At 44.9% G+C, this 24,821-nt stretch overlaps 1 protein-coding gene across 3 annotated transcripts in view; it reads left to right on the forward strand.

Moving 5' to 3' along the window:
* The window catches only part of MBOAT1 (membrane bound glycerophospholipid O-acyltransferase 1), a 100,914-nt gene extending 76,502 nt beyond the window's left edge, over positions 1 to 24,412 (forward strand). For 2 of the 3 annotated variants that reach the window (XM_080918304.1, XM_080918305.1), the window contains 8 exons: positions 402 to 456; positions 2,054 to 2,237; positions 3,853 to 4,045; positions 9,553 to 9,656; positions 13,194 to 13,258; positions 15,904 to 16,036; positions 19,213 to 19,364; positions 23,251 to 24,412. In XM_080918304.1, the coding sequence (XP_080774430.1) occupies positions 402 to 456; positions 2,054 to 2,237; positions 3,853 to 4,045; positions 9,553 to 9,656; positions 13,194 to 13,258; positions 15,904 to 16,036; positions 19,213 to 19,364; positions 23,251 to 23,371 (1,007 nt within the window). In that variant the 3' untranslated portion in view covers positions 23,372 to 24,412. Of the gene's footprint in view, positions 1 to 401; positions 457 to 2,053; positions 2,238 to 3,852; positions 4,046 to 9,552; positions 9,657 to 13,193; positions 13,259 to 15,903; positions 16,037 to 16,599; positions 16,704 to 19,212; positions 19,365 to 23,250 lie in introns of those variants that run through there. The other variant, XM_080918306.1, reaches the window with a different exon arrangement.
* Positions 24,413 to 24,821: the final 409 nt, after the last annotated feature.

Here is a 24,821-nt window from a genome sequence, read left to right on the forward strand (position 1 = left end):
TGAGGCAGACATGTGAACTGGTTCAGCTCACAAAAGGGACTCTCAGGGCTGCCAGAGCAAGGGAACCCTGCCTCTGGAGTTAATATCCTACTAAGAAAATTAAATACGAGTAACCTTGAAGGTTCTTGGTTCATACAGACCTGTGGTCTCGTGAATAACTGATCCAGGATCTTTATACCTGTCATAAGGAGGGATCCAGGACTTGTATGTGCTCAGCTCCCTGCCTTCCTTCTGTTGGGCTTTTGCAAATGAAGACAAGGACTTTTTATAGCAAAATTTGGGAAACAAACAAACAAAAAAAATTTTTTTTTTTCCAAATGAGTTTGGGAAGCCTCTTTTGGGATCAGTTTCTTCTTTCAGTTTAAACACCTGACTCCTAATTTCCTAATTTTGTTTTGTAGGATTAGGCCGAAAAGCTGAAGACCTTTCTGCCGAGCAGCAGCGACTTGCTGTGAAGTAAGTTAGCAATTAGCAGTACTTTCTCAAGCCCTTTGCATGTGCCCAGAGCAGTGTTTCTCAATTCTAACACTGCGGCCTCTTGATACAGTTCCTAATGCTGTGGTGACCCCTGACTATAGAATTATTTTCATCGCTACTTCCTAACTGTAATTTTGCTACGGTTACAAATCGTTATGCAAATATTTTATGTGCAGCCCCACAAGTTTGTGATCCACAGGTTGAGAACCATTGGTCTTGAGTTTCCTCATTTTAATAAAACTTAGCAATTTTACTATATGGATATGATTTTACTATTGGATCTGCTGTTGATGGGTACTGTTCTGTCTACTACTCCTCACCTTTGGACAATGCCAGGCAATGGCTGACTTTGGATATAGATCATTTCTGTATATGTTTGGGTCTCCTGTAGGGCAGAGGTCAAGGGTAGATGCATCTTCCCTCTAATTTTGTCTGTCCTGTGAGTTTCTCCTTTCCTAGGCGGGATATCTACTCCAGAATTATTTTTAATGGATTTGTGTCTGGGGCGTTTTAGAAATAATAATTACTAACTCATGTAGTGAGATTAGGTCTCCAGCACAAGGAAAGACAGGAAGTGAGTAAGAAGAGAATCCAGGTTGGGGTATCCGGAAGTCGTCGGTTATTGGGGTGTCCGGAAGTCGTCGGTTATTGGGGTGTCCAGAATTCGGTTATTGGGGTGTCCGGAAGTCGGTTATTGGGGTGTCCAGAAGTTGGTTATTGGCTACATTGGCTACTGTGGAGGGACAGGGAACAGGAGTGGTGTTAGAGAGAAGAATGGGGGCCCCTAAAGAACCAGGAGAGAAACACTGGTGGGGGATGAAAACATCATTGGAATGGCTCACCAAGAGCCGTCACAGCCGCAGGATACGATCCTACAATCCTACAAGAGGGTACCGAGAGCTTAACTGGAGGGTTCTAATATGTCCGTTCTCTGGCTCAGCGCTATGTGGCTATTAACAGTCTAAGGCACAGTCGGATGGCCTAATGAGTACTGGTATTTCCAGTGCCCCCTCCCTACCGTGATAACCTACGAGGGGATCAAGAGAACACATGCTCTTGAAGCAATCCAGGAGAGCCATGCATCCCACATTTTCCCTGCTGTCATTCAGGACTAGACACCAAAAGCAGACAACAGATTGCACAGTTGGTTTTGTGTGGCTTCCAAGGGGAAACCGGTTTGATCCTCCCACCATTTCCTTTGTATTTATGTCAGCAGCCAGGAGAGAATGCCGCTGTCTGGAGAGTCTCAGCAAATGACCTTAGGTCAAATTCTCACCCTGCCTTTGCCTGAGGTACCCCCCTCAGAGTTCAGGGTCTGTAACCTTTGCCTGAGGTACCCCCCTCAGAGTTCAGGGTCTGTAACCTTTGCCTGAGGTACCCTCTCCGAATTCAAGGTCCTCCATCTCTGTTACCTATACATTCATGGTTCCTGTCTTAGTAATGTCTGTCTTAGCTGGATCTTACAGAGAAATGAAGGGTCTTGTCATGAATGAGAACAGTCAGGTATCGAGCATGCTCTAAAGGAGAACTGAACACGGATGAAGAGTCACGTTTTACATCTTGCTTATGTTCACAGAGTGAAGCCCTCGCTTTTAGAATACCTAAGCTACCACCTCAACTTCATGAGTGTCATAGCTGGCCCTTGTAACAATTTCAAGGACTACGTAGCCTTCATCGAAGGGAGACACATACACATGAAAATGCTGGAAGTGAACTGGAAGCAAACAGGTTTCCACAGTTTGCCAGAACCTTCTCCCACTGTAAGTTTTTAGGGCTCAGGATGTTTGTGGGCAGGTGGGGTTCAGAGAATGGGTTTTACTTTCAGGGCTGACCCTTGCTGATAGTCATTTTAATTAATAAGACGTAGCTGGCAGTGTTGCTTGGTGATAGAGTATTTGCTTTAGCATGCATGGATTCCTAGGTTTGCTCTCCAGAACAGAAAACAAAAACAAAAACAAACGGGGTGGCGGGTAGGGCCTGGAGAGATGACTCAGAGGTTAAGAGCAGTGGTTGTACTTCCAGAGGTTCTGAGTTCAATTACCAGCAACCACATGGTGGCGCTTAACCATCTATAGCAAGATCTGGTGCCCTCTTCTGGAATGCAGGTGTACATTCAGGCAGAACATTGTATAAGCAATAAATAAATAACTCTTAAAAAAAAAAAGTCAACAGTAGCAACCAAAGTCAAATAGCTTAGCAGAGAGCGTGACCAATCACCCATTGTTTGAAATGGAATATAGGCAAGTACTTAGGCTGTTCTCCGTGTAAGATCCCGAGGTTCAGAGCCAGACACTGCTCTCAGTTCTTTGTCATGTCCTTAAGTTCCTTCAGAGTAGGATGCCATTGCTAAACCATATTACAAAGGACACCCATTCTTAGGAAGTTGGAGATTACAGATACGTAGGGTGACATTTCTTTGGAAGTCAGAGGAACTGGGCAAAATTACTGAATCCTGATTAAAACTCAGGTTATTCTAGTTCGTGTCTCTGTTGCTGTGATAAAACCATGATCTAAAAACATCTAGAGGAAGGGACTAGAGCGATGGCTCAGAGGTCACCGGCTGCTCTTCTGGAGGTCCCGAGTTCAGTTCTCAGTAACCACATGGTATCTTACAGCCATCTGTAATGGGATCTGATGTCTTCTGCTGGTGTGCCTGAAACAAACAAACAAACAAGCAAACAAACAAACAAACAAACAAACACATCCAGAAGAGAAAGGGCCTTGTTTAGCTTACAAGTTCTAGGCCTGTGAGCAGCCAGAACAAAAGAAACAACAGTCTAGTGGCTCTGTGCCCTCCTACATCAATTAGCAATCAGGAAAATGCCCTAATTAGACACGCCATAGGGCAATCTGGTCAAGCATTCATCAACTGAGCTTTCCTTTTCCCTGATGACTGTGGGTTTGTGTCCCAGTGACAGCTGAAGCTAACAATGACTCTTTAACATTTGAATCATCTCCGGCAGCTAAAGTCATCCACGATCTGCCCAGGTGTTCAATTACCTGTGCAGGATCCATTACACCAGAAGCCTCTCCCTCCTGCCTGCTGTCTCCAGGAAAGTTCCCTGGCTATGGTACCCTATAATGGAATTCATTTCTGTTAGGCTTTGGACAACAGCCCAATCTAACTTATGTCGGTAGGAGCACTGAAAACAGGTTCAACTATGTCCCATGTTCACAGTGGAAAACTTCCAGTCCTGAAGGGTTACATGCATGTTCTGCATATAAATGCATTGCCTAACCTAAACCTATCAGATCTGTGTCTTGAGGAAGAAAATCCATACCCATTGCTTTTCCTCCCAGGGAAGTAATTGATGACAGGGTTCTTTAGGTTCTTTATGCCCAAGTTACATGGGTTTCCTCTGTCCCCATTTCTAGAGAGCTGTGATACAGAAGTTGTGCTTGACCCTGATGTCTCTCCTGTTGTTTTTGACGCTCTCTAAGTCCTTTCCCGTCACCTTCCTTATTGATGACTGGTTTGTACATAAGGCCAGCTTTCTGAGTCGTCTCTGGTACTTATATGTCGTCATGCAAGCCGCAAAGCCCAAGTATTACTTTGCATGGACCTTAGGTAAGTTTGATGGGGTGACCCTCAGTGACATTGTGGCCGTCCCTGGATGGCTTAGCCAGAATGTTTGTATCACTGACTCATTATAAAGCCCATGCCTTCCCAGATGGCAGGGAAGCCAGTGCCAGTTTCAGTCTTCAGCGTTGTGCTCCTCTCTCCCACCCTCCAAACTCAGCTACTATCAGTGAGAAGAGGAAACCTGGGCTGATGTTTAAACACAATGATCCTAACAGCTTCCAACCACCGAACTCGGCCATTGCATGCGGTGCGGAGCTGAGAGAAAATTCCAGTACAGTCTGGCTTGCATTTCATTTTTCTGGGTTGTACGTATGTTTGATGAATTTTACTACCACATACTCCAGTGTAGGTTGCTTCTGGTAACAGGCATGCTGCTTCGGAAAGAAGCTGAGTTAAGTTCCCCTCTTCATGGTGGAAAGAACATTCAGCTTCATTTTTTTTTTTTAATCACACTTTTCTTTTGGGGGAGTGCAGGCCAATCTCCAGGTTTTATAGCTTTCCTTTGGAAGAATTTTAGATGGAGTTGTATAAAGCTTTGCTAAGAGATGAACCTATGCACATACTGAGGCTGGTAAAGGAGTTTGAATCCAGACCTTAGATTAAGGAATAGCGCATGACTCGGATCCTTTTCTTAGTTTGTGCCTCAGGTTTTAAGTTCCAAATTAAACTTGGCGTATGCAAAATTACTTTCTTTATTCAGATTCCTTTCTTTATTCATATTGGTAATATGAAATAGACTGTTTTATCCATTTAGGTAGGCAGTACAGGATTAGCAGGTTTTTCATGACTGTGTTAATGTTGAGAGGTAGATACTTTTTATTGCCACAAGGACAAACGGTATGCACAGTAAGCAATTTCTCCCTGGGTCAGATTATTTTTATTGCAAAAATATGTATGTATTACTTCCCTAATGAATGGCCAGAGACAGCAGACTTGGAGGATTTTGCTTTGTTTTCTGTGAGACTGGATCTCACCATGAGGTGCTGACTTAGGCCTCACTGTGGAGACCAGGCTGGTCCAAACTCAGAGATCTGCCTGCCTTTCCGGGACTTAAAGATGTGAGCTACCTCACGAGCATCAGAGCTGTTTTAGAACATATGGCGTGCTGTGTTTTGTTACCATTTCCGCTCAGTTTAATTTAGGGGTGTTTGTTGAGTACCAGGCTTTGTCCTAGGAAATACCTTCTGCATCTCAGGACATTTTGTGGGAACACAGCCTTCTCCATCAGCTGGGCGAGAGGCATCAAGAGCTGCCCCAGTGGCCATAAAATGGAGGAAAAATGTGTCTCAAAGTTCATTCCCCTCCTTCCTGATTCTGCTGTTGCTTCGCTGGTTAAAAATGCTGCCTTCCGCATCTCTGTAGTGCTGTAGGCAACTCTACCTCAAGTGGCTGGGAGTCTGTTTGGATCCTTGCACATATATGTTTTCCCGTGCTCTAACCTGAGGAAGGATGTGTGCAGGTGTTCGTTTCTGCTGTGCATGTGTGCATGCTTACATGCGTGTATGCTTACGTGTGCATGCACACGTGTGGGGGGGGAGATGGGAGAGAGTGGGAGTCTTTTTCTGTTAACTGACTCTATTTTCACTTATTTGCCTTCTCTTTTTCCACCACCCTTCCTGCTCCCACATTTTGTATCTCAGGGCTTAAGGGCTGGCTTTGAACTAAATCAGCTCCAGATTTAAGGAGGAAAGAAGGCCATTCGGTGGCCTCATGGGGAGAGTCTGACACAAGGTGCGTTGTGCTGACAGGGTCTGGGTGGGAGTGGTGACAGGGAACAGGATGTCATTCTATCCTTAGGAGGACTTTTCAGACTCTGGAATGTAGGTGTGATGCTTTGGGACAGCTTCCTCTATGCACTGAGATGTTTATCTCCCAACCCTTCTGCCCCCCTCTCTGTTTCCCTGGTTACATAGTGGAGACACTTTATTAATTTGCATAGCTTCGATTCAAAGGGTTTTTTTTTTTTTTCCAGTTTAGATTACATGGGCTAGTCTGAACTTAGCCTTTGTGTTATTTATGAATAAAGAGGCAATGGATAGCCTGTCAGGGAATACCTAAACTGCTTAGCCGAATAATTGTTTTATCCAACTCTTTAAAATTCCATTTGCATATCATTGATGCACTAATTATAAATGATTATAAATTGGATCCTTAAAGCTGGCCTCTCATGGATCTCGGCTGCACTATGTTAGGCTTGCTCTCGTTACTGTTTATATTAAATTAGTGAAACTATTTTCTTTGGACTTAACATCCAGTTCTGATTCTCTCCAACTAATTGGTACTAATTAGAGGCTCAGCGGTAGCATAGGCTATGTCCTAAGGACCACAAACTCCAAGAAAGGGCTATCCAAGCAAGCTGTCTGCTATAGTAAGTTACACCATGCATGGAGAAAGGAAAGCTGGTTTGGGCTATGAGTCAGAACCTCACTCTGGCTGCTCTGGGCCATGATGGAATCTTAGATAAACTTCTGCAGAAAGCACTGTGAGAACAGAGAATCCTGACTCTCCAAATAGGGTGATTCTGGGAACCAGTCATATTGAAAAGGAGCTCTTAACCCTTTAGGATGTAGAATCAATTCTGGCCTTCAGACTCAGTGCTGCCTACACTGGAATGGCCTGCACACCGAACCAACAGCATCTCTGGTCTCAGCCCCCTCTGCAGTCCCATTGGCAGAGGCCATTACAGTAAAAATGGCCACCACCATCTCTTGATTGCTTCTTTGGATGGGCCCTTTATACACACTTCAGCAGCTCTTTAACCTGGATGCCAGTGTTATATCCATTTACTCTCAGGGAACAGGTCTCTAGAAGTTAGTCACCTCCTTTAGCTTGTGTACACATATGCTGCCGAGCCTACCCTGACTGTCCCTCCTAACACATGTGTGAGAGGAAAAGAATACCTGTAAGGTGTTGGGTACAGAGACACAGAGGGTATGTGATGTCTCAGCTTGATGGTCAGCTTGCTGTCATTGAGAAGCACATAGGCTATTGGTAAAGCACACTTCTAGATGTGAATGTAAGGACATTTCCAGACACAGTTAGCCTAGAGGAAATTCCAGTCTTGTTTGCCAGCAGCACCATATGTTGGCTGAGGGCTCCAGGGTGGGACAGAATCGGGGAGAAGGAGAGAGATGGGGACACTGACATTCCTGCTCTTCCCGATTCCTGCCAAACACACACACACACACACACACACACACACACACACACACACACACACACACACACCTTTCCTACAGTGATGGGTTACAACATCTGGGGCTGAGCTGAAGTAAACTGGTCCCTGCCCTAAGTAGCTTTCGTCAGGTGTCTTGTGAAAACCTGAGTATCCCAGATGATGACCATAGAACACATGCATTCTGTGCGTGATCATTGCTTGGTTCCTTCAGCATTGTGTGCTAGGAAGTTAAGAACTACTATGCTGGCCTTGCCATGGGCTGTCCCCGAGTTGACATCAGACATTTCTTGATTTGGTCTCACATATGAACCGTGAGGCTCCCTTTTGGGCATCTGTTTTCTCTACTGAGTTTCCCTCTAGAGGAGAGAAGATGGCATAGGGCTCTGTCCTTTTAAATTCTTCTACGAGAAACCAGATAGTTTTCAACTGAAGCCAAGCCTAAGATAAGCATCATTAAATCATCAACTACGCTAAAAATAGAAGAGATAAACATAGAACTGTGTTCTCTCCCTCTCTCCCTCCCTCCCTCCCTCTCTTCTTCTCTCCCTCTCTCCAGTTTTGGGGATGGCATCCATGGTAAGTGACAGACAAGTGCTGGAGCACTAAGCTCAGAGTCATTCTGGAAAAGGCCACCTCCTTTTGAGTGGCTGTTCTGAGGGTGGGCTCCTTTCCAGTAGGTTTCGAAGGCTGTCCGCATTTGAACTTGAACTTTTATGGGACGATCCTCTAAGATCTTCAGATGTAGAACTCCGAAGCACTGTGATTTGATTAGTGTGAGTCACTAATGACCACTTTCTTGAAGAGCATAATCTAACAGAATTTGGACTATGAGAAAGGAGGAAATTAGTCTGTTGGTCTTCATCATAACCGTAGGAGCTTGTCAGGGCTCCTGTTGGTTACAAAACACCTCATTAAGGCATCATGAGGCAAATTGTTCCTTTGGGAGCCATTTTCTTATAGTTTAGTTAAATAAATAAAGATAGAAGCGGGGCTTTCAGAATGACTCTGTGGAGAAGCTAGCTTGCTATATTCTCTCTCTCTCTCTCTCTCTTTCTCTCTCTCTCTCTCTCTCTCTCTCTCTCTCTCTCTGTTTCTCTCTCTCTTTTTCCTTCTTTCAAAATTTTCTTGTGTAGTTCAAGCCTTGTATTTGCTTATGTAGCCCAGAACAATCTTGTACTGTACATCCTTCAGTCTATGTAATCTTGTACTGTATATCCTTCACTCTCTGTAATCTTGTACTGTACATCCTTCAGTCTATGTAATCTTGTACTGTATATCCTTCAGTCTCTGTAATCTTGTACTGTACATCCTTCACTCTCTGTAATCTTGTACTGTACATCCTTCAGTCTCTGTAATCTTGTACTGTACATCCTTCAGTCTATGTAATCTTGTACTGTATATCCTTCACTCTCTGTAATCTTGTACTGTACATCCTTCAGTCTCTGTAATCTTGTACTGTACACCCTTCAGTCTCTGTAATCTTGTACTGTACACCCTTCAGTCTCTGTGGAGGGTGTTGTTCCCGTGCACTGTATGGCTCTTGTTGCAGCTGGTTCCCAGTTCACAGCTTGGCTTCTGTACCTTGTTGTGGGTTTAAAACTTTCCTTAACTGCATCTTGCGTTAGCCTATCAGCCCCATGCATGTAGTGTGTCCAGGATAAAGTCCTGGTTTGCATCCAATATTGGGTCCCTCCTGACATAGCACACCTATCTTAGAACACTCGAGATGGTTAATGTTGACATTCAATTTGGTGGGGTTTCAAATCACCTTGGGCACACACCTCTGAGCACACCTGAAGTATGTCCAGGGAGGTCTGACCAGGGCGGGAAGAGTGGTACCATGGTCTGGAGTCCTGGATTGGATAAAATGCAGAAAGGGAGTTGGGAGCCGGCATTCCTCTCTACCGCCTCACTGAGGGTGCGGTGTGACACCCCTACCAATGTGAGCAAAAACGAGCCCTTTCTTCCCTAAGCTGCCTGAGTCACGGCACTCTTCCATCTCTAGTGAGAACTCTTAGCCCTCTAGCACGTCCCCCACTGACCTCTGTGCCCCCTTCCCTTCCTCTAGCCCCCTGCCAGCTCCTGAACCTCCAGTCTTGTGCCGTATAGCAAGCACCCACTTAAAAGTTGTAGAACAGATGAATAAAAACCAAGGTCACCAATTCAGAACGAGACCAGATCCTTTTTGTGGATTTCGTTTTGGGCTCATTTTCCAAGAAACAGAACAGGCTTCCAGTGTTGGAACTAGACAAATGTTTGCACTCCTTTAAAAACCTCTGCCTGGATCCTGATGTTTTTGTCTTAAAAATCACAGCGGACGCAGTGCACAACGCAGCTGGCTTTGGGTTCAGCGGCACAGATGCGGACGGGAATTCTCGTTGGGATCTACTATCTAACCTGAACATCTGGAAGATTGAGGTGAGAATATTGTGTTTCTGGAACAAAGGGCCACCGAGAATCAAGCAAGCAGTTTCTGTGAGTGTGGGATTCCCAAAGTTCTTCACCAGGGTGTCTGGGGAAAGCTGTTTTGGGGATGCCCATTCCCAAATTGTCCTCAGCATTTGTATCTTCGATCTCCTCCTCCTCCTTATTCGGAGGTTTATCACCTTGTGTTCAGAATACCCACTTTCTTGACACTTGACATGGTTCAAGGAAAAATGACACGGCAAATTTGAAAAAGAGCTAGGAAAACCTTACCGTTGTTTAATCCTTGTTCTATGAGCTAGAAAAGGAAGATACCATTTTCTCTGGTTTGCATTTCCCTTGGGTCTCAGGTCAGAATGTAGACCAGAGAGAGGCTCATGCCTTTAGAGTTAAGCTTGCCCAACTATTGTTATTTTGTTTGTTTGCTGGAAGTAGTTTTAATTCATTTGGGTTTTGGAGAATTCTCTCAAGGCGCACCTTTCACGCCACTAGGATAGTGCATCTCTTCACCAATCTTTGTGTCCTTGGGAACAGGCGTTGCTCCCTTTAGACACATCCTCTCAGTGTGCTTTGCCTGATTCACACGTGGGCTGGACTACCAGGCTCCAGAGCCTTCATCCTGCAGCAGTGGAGGAAGGCCAAGCTTCCCAACATGTGGGAACACCCAGGCAGCTGCTCAGGGCGGATGATAGTTTCTGATTTCCATCTATGCTGGGGCAGACATGAGAACAGGAAGCCTGGGAGACTCTCCATCTTCCACCCACGTTTAGTGGAAAGCTGACCAAAATGAACCTCAGAAATCCTCCTCCTTCTTCCTCATGAGGCCTTTCCCATTTGGAAGGCCTCCAGAGGGGGAAGATAGCCTGCCTTCCACCTACCAAAACATTGTAAGAAATATGTTAGGTCCTTCTCTCTCCTCCTCTGCCTCCTCCTCCTTTTCTTCTCCCTCTTGCCTCCTTCTCTCCCCTTCTATCCCTTCTCCTTTTTCCTCCTTCTCCTCTTTTCTCCCATCTCTTCCTTCCTGTCCTTCTCACCCCTTTCTCACTCCCTCCTCTCCTCTTTTTCCCATTTTTTCTCCTCTTCCCTCCTCTTCCATCTCTTCCTCCCATCCTCTTCCTCCACAGTTACTTCAGACAGTAAATGGGAAGAGAGAAGGAAAAGCACTCTTGCCTGTTACCTAACTAAATTGCATCAGATATTCGATTTGAATTCATGGTGCTATTTGATGCCTCAGACTGACCAGATTGCATTAAACAGCTCCCACCGTGGAGGGAAATGCTAATATTTGGATTCTAGAGAATCTGAGGGCTCTTTGGGTCAGAAAGCCCTGGCAAGTGTGGTTTTAAAAAATGGCTCAAACTTAGAACTGGTTCTGGGTGAGCAAAGACACTTTGTCCCATTCTAGTAAAGCCACTCCTCCACCAGAAAAATTCCAGACAGCATAAGCACCTGTCCCGTTCTCGGAAAACCTTAAGACTGTGTGCCTCTCTTTACGATGCAGATGTCAGGCAAGGTCCTGGGATTTAGGAACTTCACTCCCTTGGAAAGCTGTCCTTCAGAGCTGACCCCGCTGGCTTTTGGTTGCCCGTGAATATATATACTCCCGTTGTGCACCAAAAGACAGAACCCTTCCATTATGGGTATGTGTGTGGGGGGGGGGTGTCAAAGGCTGGTATTGTTATATAGTTATTCTAAGAGAAAATGAGAATATTAATTTTCATCCCATTTGGTATTGGACAGGAACAAAGGAGCAACAGGAAAGTCTGATTTGTTTACAGTCCTGCAAGGCAATGTTTAAAGCATTTTCTTAGCTGTGTCGACAGAAATAACCCAGTAAATAATAGGTCGCCTGACAACCATAAACCATCTGTCGTTACCTGTCTCCCATTTACCTCTCATTTGTCATGTGTGTATCTGTTTTCCTCTGTCTCTTATTCTGCTGTCTGTCATTCCTCTAATTACCATCTGTCCAAATCTATCTACCCGTCTTAGAGTCTCTGTCGCTGTGATAAAACCTCGTGACCTAAGGAAGCCTGGAGAAAAGATGGGTTACTTCCTCTCACGCTTCCACAGCACAGCCCCTCACTGAGGAACTCAGGGCAGGAAGGCGCAGGGGAAATGCCGCTTACTGGCGTGGCCACTGGTGGCGTTTTTAGCCTGCTTTCTTATTCATCTCAGGACCACGTGCCCAGGGGTGACACTGTCCACGTGGGCTGGGCTCTCCAACACCAACTGTCAAGGAAGAAAGAGACCTATACACTTACCTACAGATAATCTGTTGGGGCATTTTCTCAATTAAATGGCCTCTTCCTAAATAACTCTAACTTGTTTCAAGTTGACAAAAAAAGCTAAGAACCACCTTTGAAGCTGTTGTACATCTGTTATTGTAGTCTAACCAGCCTGTGCTCTCCACCCTCTGTCAACATCTGTCAGTCCATCTTCTGTTTCTTCTATTGCTCTACGCTCTTTCCATCATATTAAATCAGGTGGGTATGTGGCGTAAACAACGGGCTTCCCTTCTTTTGTTGCTCTTTCTTTCTTTCTTTCTTTCTTTTCTTTCTTTCTTTCTTTCTTTCTTTCTTTCTTTCTTTCTTTCTTTCTTCCTTCCTTCCTTCTTCCCTCCCTTCCTTTCTTCTTTCCTTCTTTCACACAGCAGTTTCCCCTCCCTCCCTCCCTTCCCTCCCCTCCCTATCTTCCCTCCCCTCGCTCCCCTCCCTCCTTTCCCTCCCCTCCCTCCCCTCCCTCCTCTCCCTCCCCTCCTTCCTTTCCCTCCCCTCCCTTCCCTCCCTCCTCTCCCCCCCCTCCTTCCTTTCCTTCCCCTCCCTCCCCTTTCCTGCAAACAAGGTTTCTTATGGATGAAGGTTTTCCATGGGGAAAAGCCACACTTCTTGTTACCCTTTGAATGAGAAAGCACAGTTCATGGCCTATTTGGGGCCGCCTTCTTTTGGCGGTTGACTGACTTACCCTGTTTCCTAATGGGTGATATTTCTTTACTTTCATTTCTGTGTTGTAACCCCTTCCTGCAGGAAGGCGCTTACTGTTCCAGGCAAAACTGGATGCAGTTGGGACTGTGCAGCTATTTATAGAACGGACTGTAAAAGGCTGACCTAGTTTGCACATGGTTACATAGTACAGAGATAACAGTTTCATTTAACTTGTCCCAAAAGCTCTACAATCCGGTGACTGAACTTTCCTTCTGGTAAATCCCATTTTAGGGTAGTCGTAAGTCATTTGACTTCGTTTTTTTAGGGAATCAGAGTGGGAGGGGATTGACGACTCCCCTTCCGCTTTGCTCTCATGTAAAAATAAAATCTTGAGCAGACCCAAGTTTCCAAGCCAACGTTTAACTGCAAAGTCCATCTTGTAAATGCTGGAGAATGTTCCTGCCTGTGGCGGAACAGCTGATTGACAGAGTTGTGAGTAATCACACTTGGAATCTGCATTGGCTCCAAGCAGTGGAGGCCTGGGCAGGACTTTCCGTTGCTTGGATATTTTTAAAGCTAATGATAGGTGTTATCTTCTTGTTTTTAGACTGCCACGAGTTTTAAAATGTACTTGGAAAACTGGAATATTCAGACATCTACGTGGCTGAAATGGTAAGGGATACAAGAACCACCTTATTGCTCCTGGCAGGGATGTTGCTCACCTGTTCCTAGGTGAGCAACTTGAGACAATCCCGTCTGAGGCCATTTCATCCCATAATGCTCACTACCCCATTCCACATGTTCGTTTACTTCTCGTGCAATCCTGTGACACACCATTAGTTGTATTGACCCAGTTATCAGCTGTGGAAAGTAGAAGAGAGGGGTTACATGGCATGCCTAAAGTCACAGGGCTTTGAGTGACAGACCCAGGGCGGAAGGTCTGTTCCAACAGCCAGGTTTCTGGTCTCTCTGCTGTGTGTGGCCTGAAACCCAGGAGAGTCTGTGTAGATATTAGAAGTCAGTGTGACTGTCAGACTCCTGGTGAGAGCTGCTGCTCTTCCCAGTACAGAAGATGAAAATACTGAGTTTGCTTCTGATGAGCAGTGTCTTCCACAAATTCACACACCGAGGCAGAGCAGAGGAGATGGTCTGGGGACACCTGTAACTCCAGCTCTCTGGGGGTGGGGTACCCATTGTTTACTTCTGGTGTCTAAGACATGCTCACTCATGTGTACAAACTCACACAGACACAAAACATCTTTCAAACTACCTTAAGGCGATTTTTATTTAAAATTTTATTCAAGAAATAAGAAAAATATTTAAAGCAAACAAATCTTTAGAACTATTGAGGCAGAGGAGACACAATGTAGCAATTCTTCCAATAAAGCTTACTCGATGCTGTCTGAAGACCACCTTCCTGCGGTTTATAAATTCTGATGTGAATGTGGTTGTTTTAAATTAATATTGCAAGCAGTTTTAACACCAGCATGTATTTCTTTACGCTGAGTAGTTCCAACATGCCTAGAGTCATATGGTCTCCATTAGGAGTATACAGCCCAAATTGATTAAGAATAAAAAATGGGCTGGAGTGAGGTCCTAGAGGTTAAGAGCACTGACTGATCTTCCAGAGGTCCTGAGTTCAATTCTCAGCAACCACATGGTGGCTCACAACCATCTGTAATGGGATCCAATGCCATCTTCTGGTGTGTCTGAAGACAGCAACAGTTCACTCACATACATGAAATAAATCTTAAAAAAAAGAAAAAAGAAAAGTGTTAGAGAAAATGTTTCACTCATGCAAAATGATACAAAGAATATTTTTAAAATGCATGTTCCTGGTCCTCATGTTAAGAAATCTAACTGAGAATAGTTCTAATCCCAAGTTTTTAATCTCAGTTATATTTCCTTTTCTCTAATGAAAAGGGAGATGGGGGCTGGAGAGATGGCTCAGTGGTTAGAGCACTGACTGCTCTTCCAGAGGTCCTGAGTTCAAATCCCAGCAACCACATGGTGGCTCACAACCATCTATAATGAGATCTGATGCCCTCTTCTGGTGTGTCTGAAGACAGCTATAGTGTACTTATATATAATAAATAAATATAAAAAAGAAAAGAAAGGGAGTGTACTCAGTTGTGCTGCCACATGCCTTGATCCCGCACTCAGGAGGCAGAGACAGGCAGATCTTTGATTTTGAGGCCATCCTGGTCTACAGAGCTAGTTCCAGGACAGCCAGGGCTATACAGAGAAACCCTGTCTTAGAAGAATAATAATTTTAAAAATCAGTTACTTTCGGACCATCGGTGGCGAATCTGTGATAACTGCTTGAGTGTTCTGTTTCCTTCTGCAGTGCATAGCGACCACCCTCAACTGCCGCTGGCAACGCATAATAGACTTGGGTTTTGGGGAGGAAAGGCCCGAGACTTTCTATCAGCTGTTTTAATCAGTAAGACCAAAGAGCTCAAGGGAACCAGCCAACTTTTCCAGCTTCCCACAGTGGGGCTCCCACGTTGAGTGTCATATATCTGAAAACATGAAGAGGCAGATGTCTCCATATCTGAAGCCACTGAACATTAATATAATATCCTAACTGGAAAATTCCACCTCTGACCTCACAGGGCAGATGGCAGTCGGAACATACCTGGGGTCCCATCCCCAAGATAATTCATGTATATGCAAACACTCTGAACTCTGTAAAAGAAAGTCTGAAGTCGAAAAGGCTTGTCTCAGGACCCTGGGGTGAGGGCTGTTCAGTCTCTATCCTGGTCAGTTAAAATCTGGCGGGCTTTGAGCAGGTCCTCTAACCAGAACACTAATTTCTATCTGGAGTTACAAGACGAAAGTGTTGGTCTAGTCAGGCGCAAGGGCCTGCTGGAAAGATGAGTGGATGTTGGCTAAATGAAGGTAATTTCCAAAGATGCTCATCTGGAGTCCCGGTGTTTTAATGCCGTTGACACATTGGTGCCCTTAGTGGCTGTGCCCTTTGGTGGAGCCTGCTTCTGTAAGGCAGGAACCTGTGACGAGTTGGGGAAGACCGCCCAGACCTTTGTGATAATAGTCCACGAGATGGGGTCCAGACCATGTAGTCGAATGAGGTTACGATTCACAGTGGACCTAGGAAGTGCGCGCTGGTAGTGCCCAAAGGTGACAGAAAAGCACAGGCTTCCTGAATTTCATTACCAGCTCCTGCTAAGAGTCAGGCAGGCGTCGTTCAGAATGGATATCGGGACTTCCGAGTGGTCGGGCCAGAAGGGATGCAGGTGTCCTGGAGGCCTGCAGTATTTTCACCAGGCCTTTGCTGGGCCTTCCTCTCTTCACAGTGTGTGCTATGAACGGGTTCCCCGGTACCCCACTGTGCTCACGTTCCTCCTGTCTGCTCTCTGGCATGGTGTCTACCCTGGATACTACTTTACATTCTTAACTGGAGTCCCTGTCACATGGGCAGCTAGAGCGGTAAGCTTCCTTTGGGTGTTGGTTCTCTCTAGCAACCTGGTGTGTGTGTATGGAATGTGTGAGTGTGTGTGTGTGTGTGTAATGTGTGTATGTGGGGGGGATGTGTGGAGTGTGTATGTGTGGAGTGTGTATGGAGTGTATGTGTGTAGTGAGTGTGTATGTGTGTGTGTCTGTGTGGTGATGGTGGTGGTTGCTCTAGTGAGTTGGGCTGTGGGGGTGTTTGGAGTGACATTTTGATGCTAAGTGTTAACTTCCTCCCTGAAGTTCTTTTTTTGTTTTCTTGGAATAGTATTTGGGGAAAAGATCAAATAATATGAAAAAAGTTGTCATATTGCAAAAGTACTTCTTTTGTAAAAAGGACTTGCCTTTGTAAAAGTGGTTAACCGATTCACTTGCAGAGAGTAAAACAGTAAGAATTCTATGAGCAGCAAATTACTCCCTTGAGAAATGGAGACATTTTAATCATTAAAGATGAAATGTGTGTGTAAAAATGATCGAATTTATTAATTAGTGCAGGCTCTATCAGACTTCAGTTCATTTATGCCCCTCTTAATATGTCACAGAATTATCTAAGCTGGGAAGTTATTCACCGGAGCTCTGGCAGTCAGTGAGACAGCAGCCGGGGAACCAAGTCTTCTAGAGACAGACCCACCAACCTCTGTCGGACTCAAAGCATAAAGTTATTTAAGTACAGACTTTTGTGTTTGATTTAATTTTGTTGTTTGATCATGGTTATGGTCTTTCTTATTTAGATTCTAAGAGGTTTCAATGACATTAACCATGGTATATATAAATTCTGCTATTTATTCCTTTGGTGTGAGGTGGGATGCGGGCTGGCGAGTGTGTAGGTGCACTTACCTGTGTGTATGTGTTTGTCTCTCTGTGTGTGTGTTTGTGTGTGTGCAGCAGCAGACGACCCTGGATATCATTTCTTAGATGTCACCCACTGTTTGAGATAGATCTCTCATTGGCTTGGAACTCAAAAGCAGGCCAGGGCTGCCTCTAATGAGCCCCGGAATCTGCCTTTTTCACTTACGAGTGTACCAGTACAAGTAGATGTCACTGTGCCTGGATTTTGATTTTTTTTTTTTTTTTTTGGACTTGAATCCTTTTTTAAAGTGGGTTCTGGGTATTCAGTTCACAACTGGATTATCTTCCAAGCTCTTGCTACCCACTGACCCTCCAGTGCACTTTCCTGTGAAAAGTCCAGCAGCCCCAGACACCGCAGTGAACAAGCCGAGAGCTCTCCCCAGCAGGCCTCTCCTCTGCTTAGATGCAGTATAGTAGATTCTACCTACGAACAAGGTAGAGGGTCGTTCTTTGGACTAAATACATATTTGAGCAGGAGAAGGGGGAGAGCTTTTATTTGTTCTTCCGCGCAGCCCGACTCGGAAACAGAAGTAAAGAGTACATTGCCAGAGCAAACGAAGAAGTAAAGGTCAGCGCTTTATTCTGCTGATGTAGCCAGCCTATCATTCCTTAAAATATCTACTCCCCGGCGGCCTCTGCTGCCACAGCTTTGGTTTGTGTACGTCTGTCTATTGCAGCCTTGGAAACAGTTTTTTTTTTCTTTTTTGTTCCAGAAGGAAGTTAGTGAGCGGATGGAAAGAGGGGGTTGATGGAGCAGAATTTCCAGTTGTTTTTTTTTTTTTTTTTTCCTAGCAAGAGAATGGACTCAGCTATTGTGCCTGGTTTTCAGAGGTTCTAGGGACTGAGCCCAGAGTTTTGTGTGTCACAGACAAGTACTTACAAACTGAACACATCTTGTCTTAGTTAGGGTTTCAGTGCTGTGAACAGACATTTTGGCCAAGACAAGTCTTACAAAGGACAGCATTTCACTGGGACTGTCTCACAGTGGCAGAGGGTCAATACATCAGGATCACAGCAGGAAAGATGGCTGTGTCTAGCCAGGCAGACATAGCATTAGAGGAGCCGAGACTTCTACATCTTGTTCTGAAGGCAAACAAGAGAAGACTGACAAAGCCTACTCCCATAATGGCACACTTCCAACAAGGCCACACCCACTCCAACAAGGCCACACCCACTCCAACAAGACCACACATACTCCAACAAGGCCACACCCACTCCAACAAGACCACACCTACTCCAACAAGACCACACCCACTCCAACAAGACCACACCCACTCCAACAAGACCACACATACTCCAACAAGGTCACACCCACTCCAACAAGACCACACATACTCCAACAAGGCCACACCCACTCCAACAAGACCACACATACTCCAACAAGGCCACACTCACTCCAACAAGACCACACATACTCCAACAAGGCCACACCTCCTCCAACAAGGCCACACCCACTCCAACAAGGCCACACCCACTCCAACAAGGCCACACCCCTCCAACAAGACCACACATACTCCAACAAGGCCACACCTCCTAACAGTGCCACTCTCTGGGTGAAGCATATTCTAACTACCACACATCCCTAGCCTAAGAAAGGATTTTGCTTCGCCAGGCAGTGCTGGTGGCTTTGCTCGAAGACTCAACAGACATGATCTCTGTAGGTCATTAGCACCCAGTAAATAGCAGTAAACTGCTTTTAGTAGTGGTGACAGCTGACACTTGTGCTGTAGACATGGAAACAAGAGTATGCACCACAAAACTGGAACAACAAGACGAGGACCAGGCGGATGAGCTAACTCTCCTCCAGTTGCTGCAAATTACACCGACGATTAATATTCACCACTGCATGGGGAAAAAAGCCCAAAAAACAAAAAATCCTATAACAGATTACACCCCCCAAAAAAAAAATCTCAAATAGGCTAAAGAAATACACTAGTGTCATCAAGAATATAAATGTAGATACATGTGAATAGAAAAGGTTTGCAAGGCTCTGGAACAGGTTCTTAAACCTTTGGAGAAGGAACGGTTAAAAGGATTTAATGTGTGTGTGTGTGTGTGTGTGCATGTGTGCATTTGTGTGTATGTGCGTGTGTATATGTATGTGTGTACATGTGTGCCTTGTGCATGTGTGTGTGTGTTACATACATGTGTGATAGGAAAAGAGGGTTGGTTATGGTTGGAAGTAGAACTTGAAGGATTGGTCATGCTCTTAAGCCTGTGTCCTTCCCTTTGGTTTTACATCCTGTGAGTGGAAAGCGATTTCAGTTCTCACTCCTGCCTCCTACTTCTTCCTTCCTGTCTTGCAGGTGAGGAACAACTACCGCCACCACTTCCTTCCCTCCAAAGCTCGAAAGGTTGCCTATGACGTGGTGACCTGGGCTGCCACTCAGCTGGCTGTCTCTTACACAGCAGCACCCTTTGTCCTGTTGGCAACTGAGCCAACCATCGGTTTGTACAAGTAAGTTCCCTTGACTTCAGGATTAGGACCAGCATCCCAAGGGATTCTGCTAAGAACTATTCAGTGTGACTTGACTGTGGAAGTGCCCTTAGAAGCTTTAAGAGGAAATCACTGTCCCAAAGATGCCAACCCATGAGCAACCCGTACCTGTGATGATGCTTTACAAGCCTCATTCCTAATGTGTGAAGGGCTCTGGTAGTACTTTTGGAAGGGACAGATACAGCACATTCACCGAGGATTCTCTGGACAGGGTAGTAAACATACAACCTATAATCCCAGCACTCGGAAAGTAGAGGAGGGGGAACCTTGAGCCTGAGACTCTCTATTCTGCCGGCCATCTTTTAGCTAGGCTTGGTGTCCAGCAAGCCCAAGTGCTCACTGTGATTCTGCCCCTGCGTCCTTCCCTTAGCCGAAAACCCTACACTAGTACTCAGAATACAGGTGCTATCCACTTGCTATCATATCCACTTGCCTGGGTTTTTTTTCTTAGTACGTTTTCTGGGGATCTAAGCTCAGGTCTTTATGCCTCCACAGCCAGCCTTCTCTCCAGCCTCGACTCACTCTTAAAAGAGCCATTAAACCTAGCAAAAGGAAATTCAAATGCCACAGCCATTTGCAGAAGGTGACAGTAGTTGCCTTGCAGATCTGGAGCTTATTTTGGGGATGAGTTTAGGGACCAGCAGCAAAGCAGTGAAGGACAGGTACATACAAACTCATTGCTCAGGCAGTCTCCATCTTTTCCCATCTACATCCCTGATATGGTCTGTGTGAGAAAACCAGAAGTTATAAAAGGGGAAGGGAAAGAAACAAACAGACATTCATTCACTCACTTAGTTTTAAGCAATGCTCTTTTAAATCCAATATGTGAGGATGTTAGAATTTGCCCTGGGGCAGCTCCGTCAATAAAGCACTTTCCCAGCAAGCTTAGGGCCCGAGTTTGATCCCTACCACTCACTTAAGAAGCAGGATGTGGCAGTGATGTAATCCCAGTGCTGGGGAGGTGGAGGCAGCGGATCTCTGGGCCAGCCCAGCCTATTTGGAGAGTACCAGGCCAACCAATCAAAGACTGTCTCGGAGGAAACCAGCAGTGTTTTTGAGCAACAGCTGAGCTGGTGCTCTGGCTCCTGCACACAGATGCACACATCAAACAAAGCAAGCACATGCACACGTTTTAAAAAGAAGATGGGGGGCTGGAGAGATGGCTCTTTGGTTAAGAGCACTGGCTACTCTGGTCCTGAGTTCAATTCCCAGCAATTACATGGTGGCTCACAACCATCTGCAATGAGATCTGATGCCCTCTTCTGGTGTGTTTGAAGAAAGCTACAGTGTATTTATATAATAATAATAATAATAGTAATAATAATAATAATAATAGATGGCTTAGGACTTGGAAATAGCTTTTGTAGATAGCCAGCTTTTTGAGAACTGTTTATGTCTAGAGTCCTGAAGTCAGTACTGCTCATGCTCAGTAGATGGTAGCTAACCTGAGACTTTCTAGAATAGAGAGACAAAACATTCCGTAAATTTCTAGAGGAGATATGGACTGTCAGGAAAGGTCACTAAACTTTATTAGGACACTGAAGTTTACCTTTCATGATTGTGTACTGGGATTTAATTTAACATACTGACCACACGTCCTGTGGGAACTGAGGCAACGAAAAGAACAAAGTATTTTAAGCATGTTCATTTAAGAGTCATAGTTTACTGTAGCCTTGACTTTAACCTCTGAGAATTCAGTCTATGCCCAGGATTTTCCCCAAGAGGTCTCCTTTAATCACAGTCTTTTTTACACTTAAGGTAGACAGTTGGTCACTGCTTCTTTGCGGTTCAAACGGCAGTTCGTCATACACAGTTGACCCTCCGATCCATGAACTGAGAATATTTTTAGGATGCCGTGGTGTCTTGTTGATGTCTCTTGTGACTTTCCTTGAAAGAAATAAACATCTGCACCCCAGATAGAAAAGACGATGACAGATCAAAGAAAGATCCTCAAGTCCAGATGGGGGGGTGAATTTATTGGTGTTAGCTACAAAACCATTAATGATTTGCATGCTGGCTTTACCACTGCAAAGCAAAACCCCCTTCAAGTTTACATCTTATAAACATGGTTGGTTGGTTGGCATGGAGGGAGAGGTAATTAGAACCTCAGGGAAGCATCATGTGACACCCTCTTCCTCTCCTGGGAGGAGTATAAATAGCCCCCTCTTTTTTTCCATGGCTTTGTTTTCTCTTGTATAGTTCAGTTTATTCGCTGTCATGACTATAGTCCAGGGTCTTCTCTGGGTTACTTCAGCCATTCTGCTTGAAGATGGGGCTGCTCCTGTCAAATCCAGAGGAAACTGGTTCTATGGTGGAACATGTACTGAGCTTTCTTCTTGCTATTTTTCTATAGTTGTTTACAGTATGTGTGTTTCTCTAAGTGTACCACAGGTGGTTAAAAGCATAGGAAAGGCTTCTGTAGATTATATTCGAGTATTGCACCATTTTATAAAGGACACGGAGTGTCTGGAAATTTGGCAGCAGCAGAGATCCTGGGACTGGTGCACTTGTGAGTACCAAAGGACCACTGTACCTTTCCTGTTGCTGTTCTCCCCGGGGACAGTGAAGAAACTCATGCTCTTTTGGAAATTCCAGTTTAAAACTCTCTTTTCAGTGCTAAGAATTAAAGACGGGCTCCCCGAATGACAACATGTTCTCCGCCACTCAGTTATGTCCTGGCTCTGTGCTTCAGCCATTGTGAAGAGACGGTGGTGCTCTTGACTACTCCATAAACATTTTAGGGAGCCATTCGTCTTGCTAAAGTGGAGGAGCTTAGGGTAGATCTGAGGTGTTTGGCCTTGTCATTACCGAGGAATGGGTTCCTTGTCTTTGAACCGTTTTTCTTTAGATTTTAGAGAACATTGTGGTGATTGGGGACACAGAGGAAGAGAACAGTGAAGGGGTGCTTGCCTAATGCACAAAATCCTAGGTTTAATCAAGAGAAGGTGAGAGAGACACACACAGAGAGATAGAGACAGAAGCAGACAGAGATTCACAGAGAGACAGAGAGACAGAGGTAGAGCCCCGGTGAGCAGGCGAGCAGGTGGGCAGAGTTGAGGAAGTTGGATTATAGTATTAATTTAGCCTTTAGATCTGGAACAGTTACGCTAACAAAAACAATTCCTATTTACATGTATTTATTAGCCGTTTTTATCCAGTGTAGACCTAGCTTTTATGTTGAGACAGTAGCACCCAAATACCTCTCAAGAGTAAAATTTGGTTCTTATTTAGTTTGGGTGAAAGTTATTTTCAAGGCTCTCAATGGAGCTTTCAGACTCTGGATCCTGGACCAAAGAAATGGTTCAACCACTAAAAGCACTCGGTATGCAAATTGGACAGCCTGAATTTAGTCCCTGTAACTCACGCTAGAGGGAGCAAAATGGCTCCTAAAAGTGACCACACATGCACAAGCCTCTCCAGTGATTCATAAAGTAAGAGCTTTTAACAATCAGGATCCTTCTAGCTCCTGAAGTAGTCAAGGACCCCTCAAGCTGGAGAGACATGGAAGATTAGGCTGTACCTAGAGGACAGACTGAGCTCTGGTGTGCTCTGAGCATCCCTGGCTTTTGATCAGCCGAAATGACTGGTTTCACACAGTTAATTCTCGTGTTCTGATCATGTCGGTGGGACAGAGCTGTGTCTGTCTGTCTCTGCCTCATCGAGCTTTGTGTTTTCATCCATCCCTGGCCTGCTTGCCCACTAAAGCAAGGAGTACATGGCAAACAAGTCACTGGGACTCACTGCTCCTGCCACTGTTGAGAATGGCCTCCTCTTACCCAACTGAAGATGATGTCGTCATATATGTTTATGGTCTCCTGAAAGGCAACTCTTGTGTCTTTACTTCTAGGTCCATGTTCTTTTTCTTACACATCCTATGTCTGCTGATAATCCTTTTCCTGCCAGTGAAACCACGCCAGCCTCCAAGGGAGTCTCAGAGTCCAGATTCTGTAAGGAAGAAGGCAGACTGATGCCCACGGAGCAAAGATGAACAAGAGAATTGCAGGACACTGGGAAGACGTAACGGACAGGCTCAAGGGTTCTCCAGTGACTTGGGGAGATGTTTACATGTAATTTTTTTTTTTCAATGCAGGGAATATTTTTATGTCTTTTTTTTTTTGTACGATTAAATCACCATGTCTGGCTTTGTCTGCATACTTTATAGGGCCTTTCAGCAACACAGCATAGAGAGCAGGCCATTGGGTAGGCTCTTCTGAAATCATTTGTGCCCACTGAAATCTGGAAGCATGAATCCAGCCATTGCCTCCAGTACTTAGGAGGTGTTTGCTGAGATGACTTGTCTAGATTTTTGAAATCAGAACGTTCCCAGGCAGGATTTGCTCTTGGCAACTCCAGACCCTCGGATATGTGACTTACCAGGCTGTGAACAAAACTCCTGTGCTGAAACGCCCTTTGGAGGAAAGTGATTATGGAGGGAGGCTTTTCCGGGTGTGAAATAAAACTCCACAAACTGGGACTAACCCTGAACGCTTGAACGGATAGGTGTGCCCTGAACCCAGCTGCGCTGTCACCTCCTCTTTTCCCTTCTGAACTGAGCCAAAATCTGACATCAGAAAGCTGCCTGTGTACCCGGGTGCTGGGGAGGGGAGCGGGGGCTACTGGTTTCCATTTCCCCTGCTTTGATCTGTTGACCTGTGTTGGCCCCGAGAAGGTACCCAGACACCAACACTGTCAAAGGTGGCCAAATGTCTTTTCAAGAAATAATTGCTTTCAGCATGCAGAGGCTCTCTTTCCTCTCTGCATGTCCTGGATGTGTCAATGATCATGGCCAATGTGTAGACACTAGGTGACGTCTGTAATGGATTAAATCCAGCTTTATTTTAGGCGAACTGTCATGTTGGGAAGCTGCAATCGAATGACAGTGGTCCACTCTGTCTTTATTATGAATGTGCTGTGGCTCCTTTGGGGGATTTCTACTGGATAAAATTGTCTACGTGAAAGAAGGAAACGTAGTATTTATAATGTGGATAATAATAATGATGATGGTGGTGATAATAATGAAATATATGCTTCAAGTATGTGCCTTGGTCAAATGACCTGTAAGGCGAACATTTGTTCTGACTAGATGATTAAAAAAATAGTTTCTCATTGAATAAATAATATATTTCTATTTTAAGAAATGATTCCTTATGAAATTTTTGTTTGTTTGTATCAAGACGTGTGTGTTTTCACAAATGCGTGCAAAGCTGAAGTTGTCTTTAAGTTCTAGCCCATGATTGGCACTCACCAAGTCAGGAATGGGGACTGTTTTCTTCACGTGATTTCTTTTTTTTTTTTTAAAGATTTATTTATTTTATTTCATATATGTGAGTTGCTCTCTCAAGACACACCAGAAGAGGGTATCAGATTCTGTTACAGATAGTTGTGAGCCACTATGTGGTTGCTGGGATTTGAACTCGG

Source organism: Micromys minutus (genome assembly GCF_963924665.1).
Source record: "Micromys minutus genome assembly, chromosome: 6".
Classification (NCBI taxonomy): Eukaryota; Metazoa; Chordata; class Mammalia; order Rodentia; family Muridae; genus Micromys; species Micromys minutus.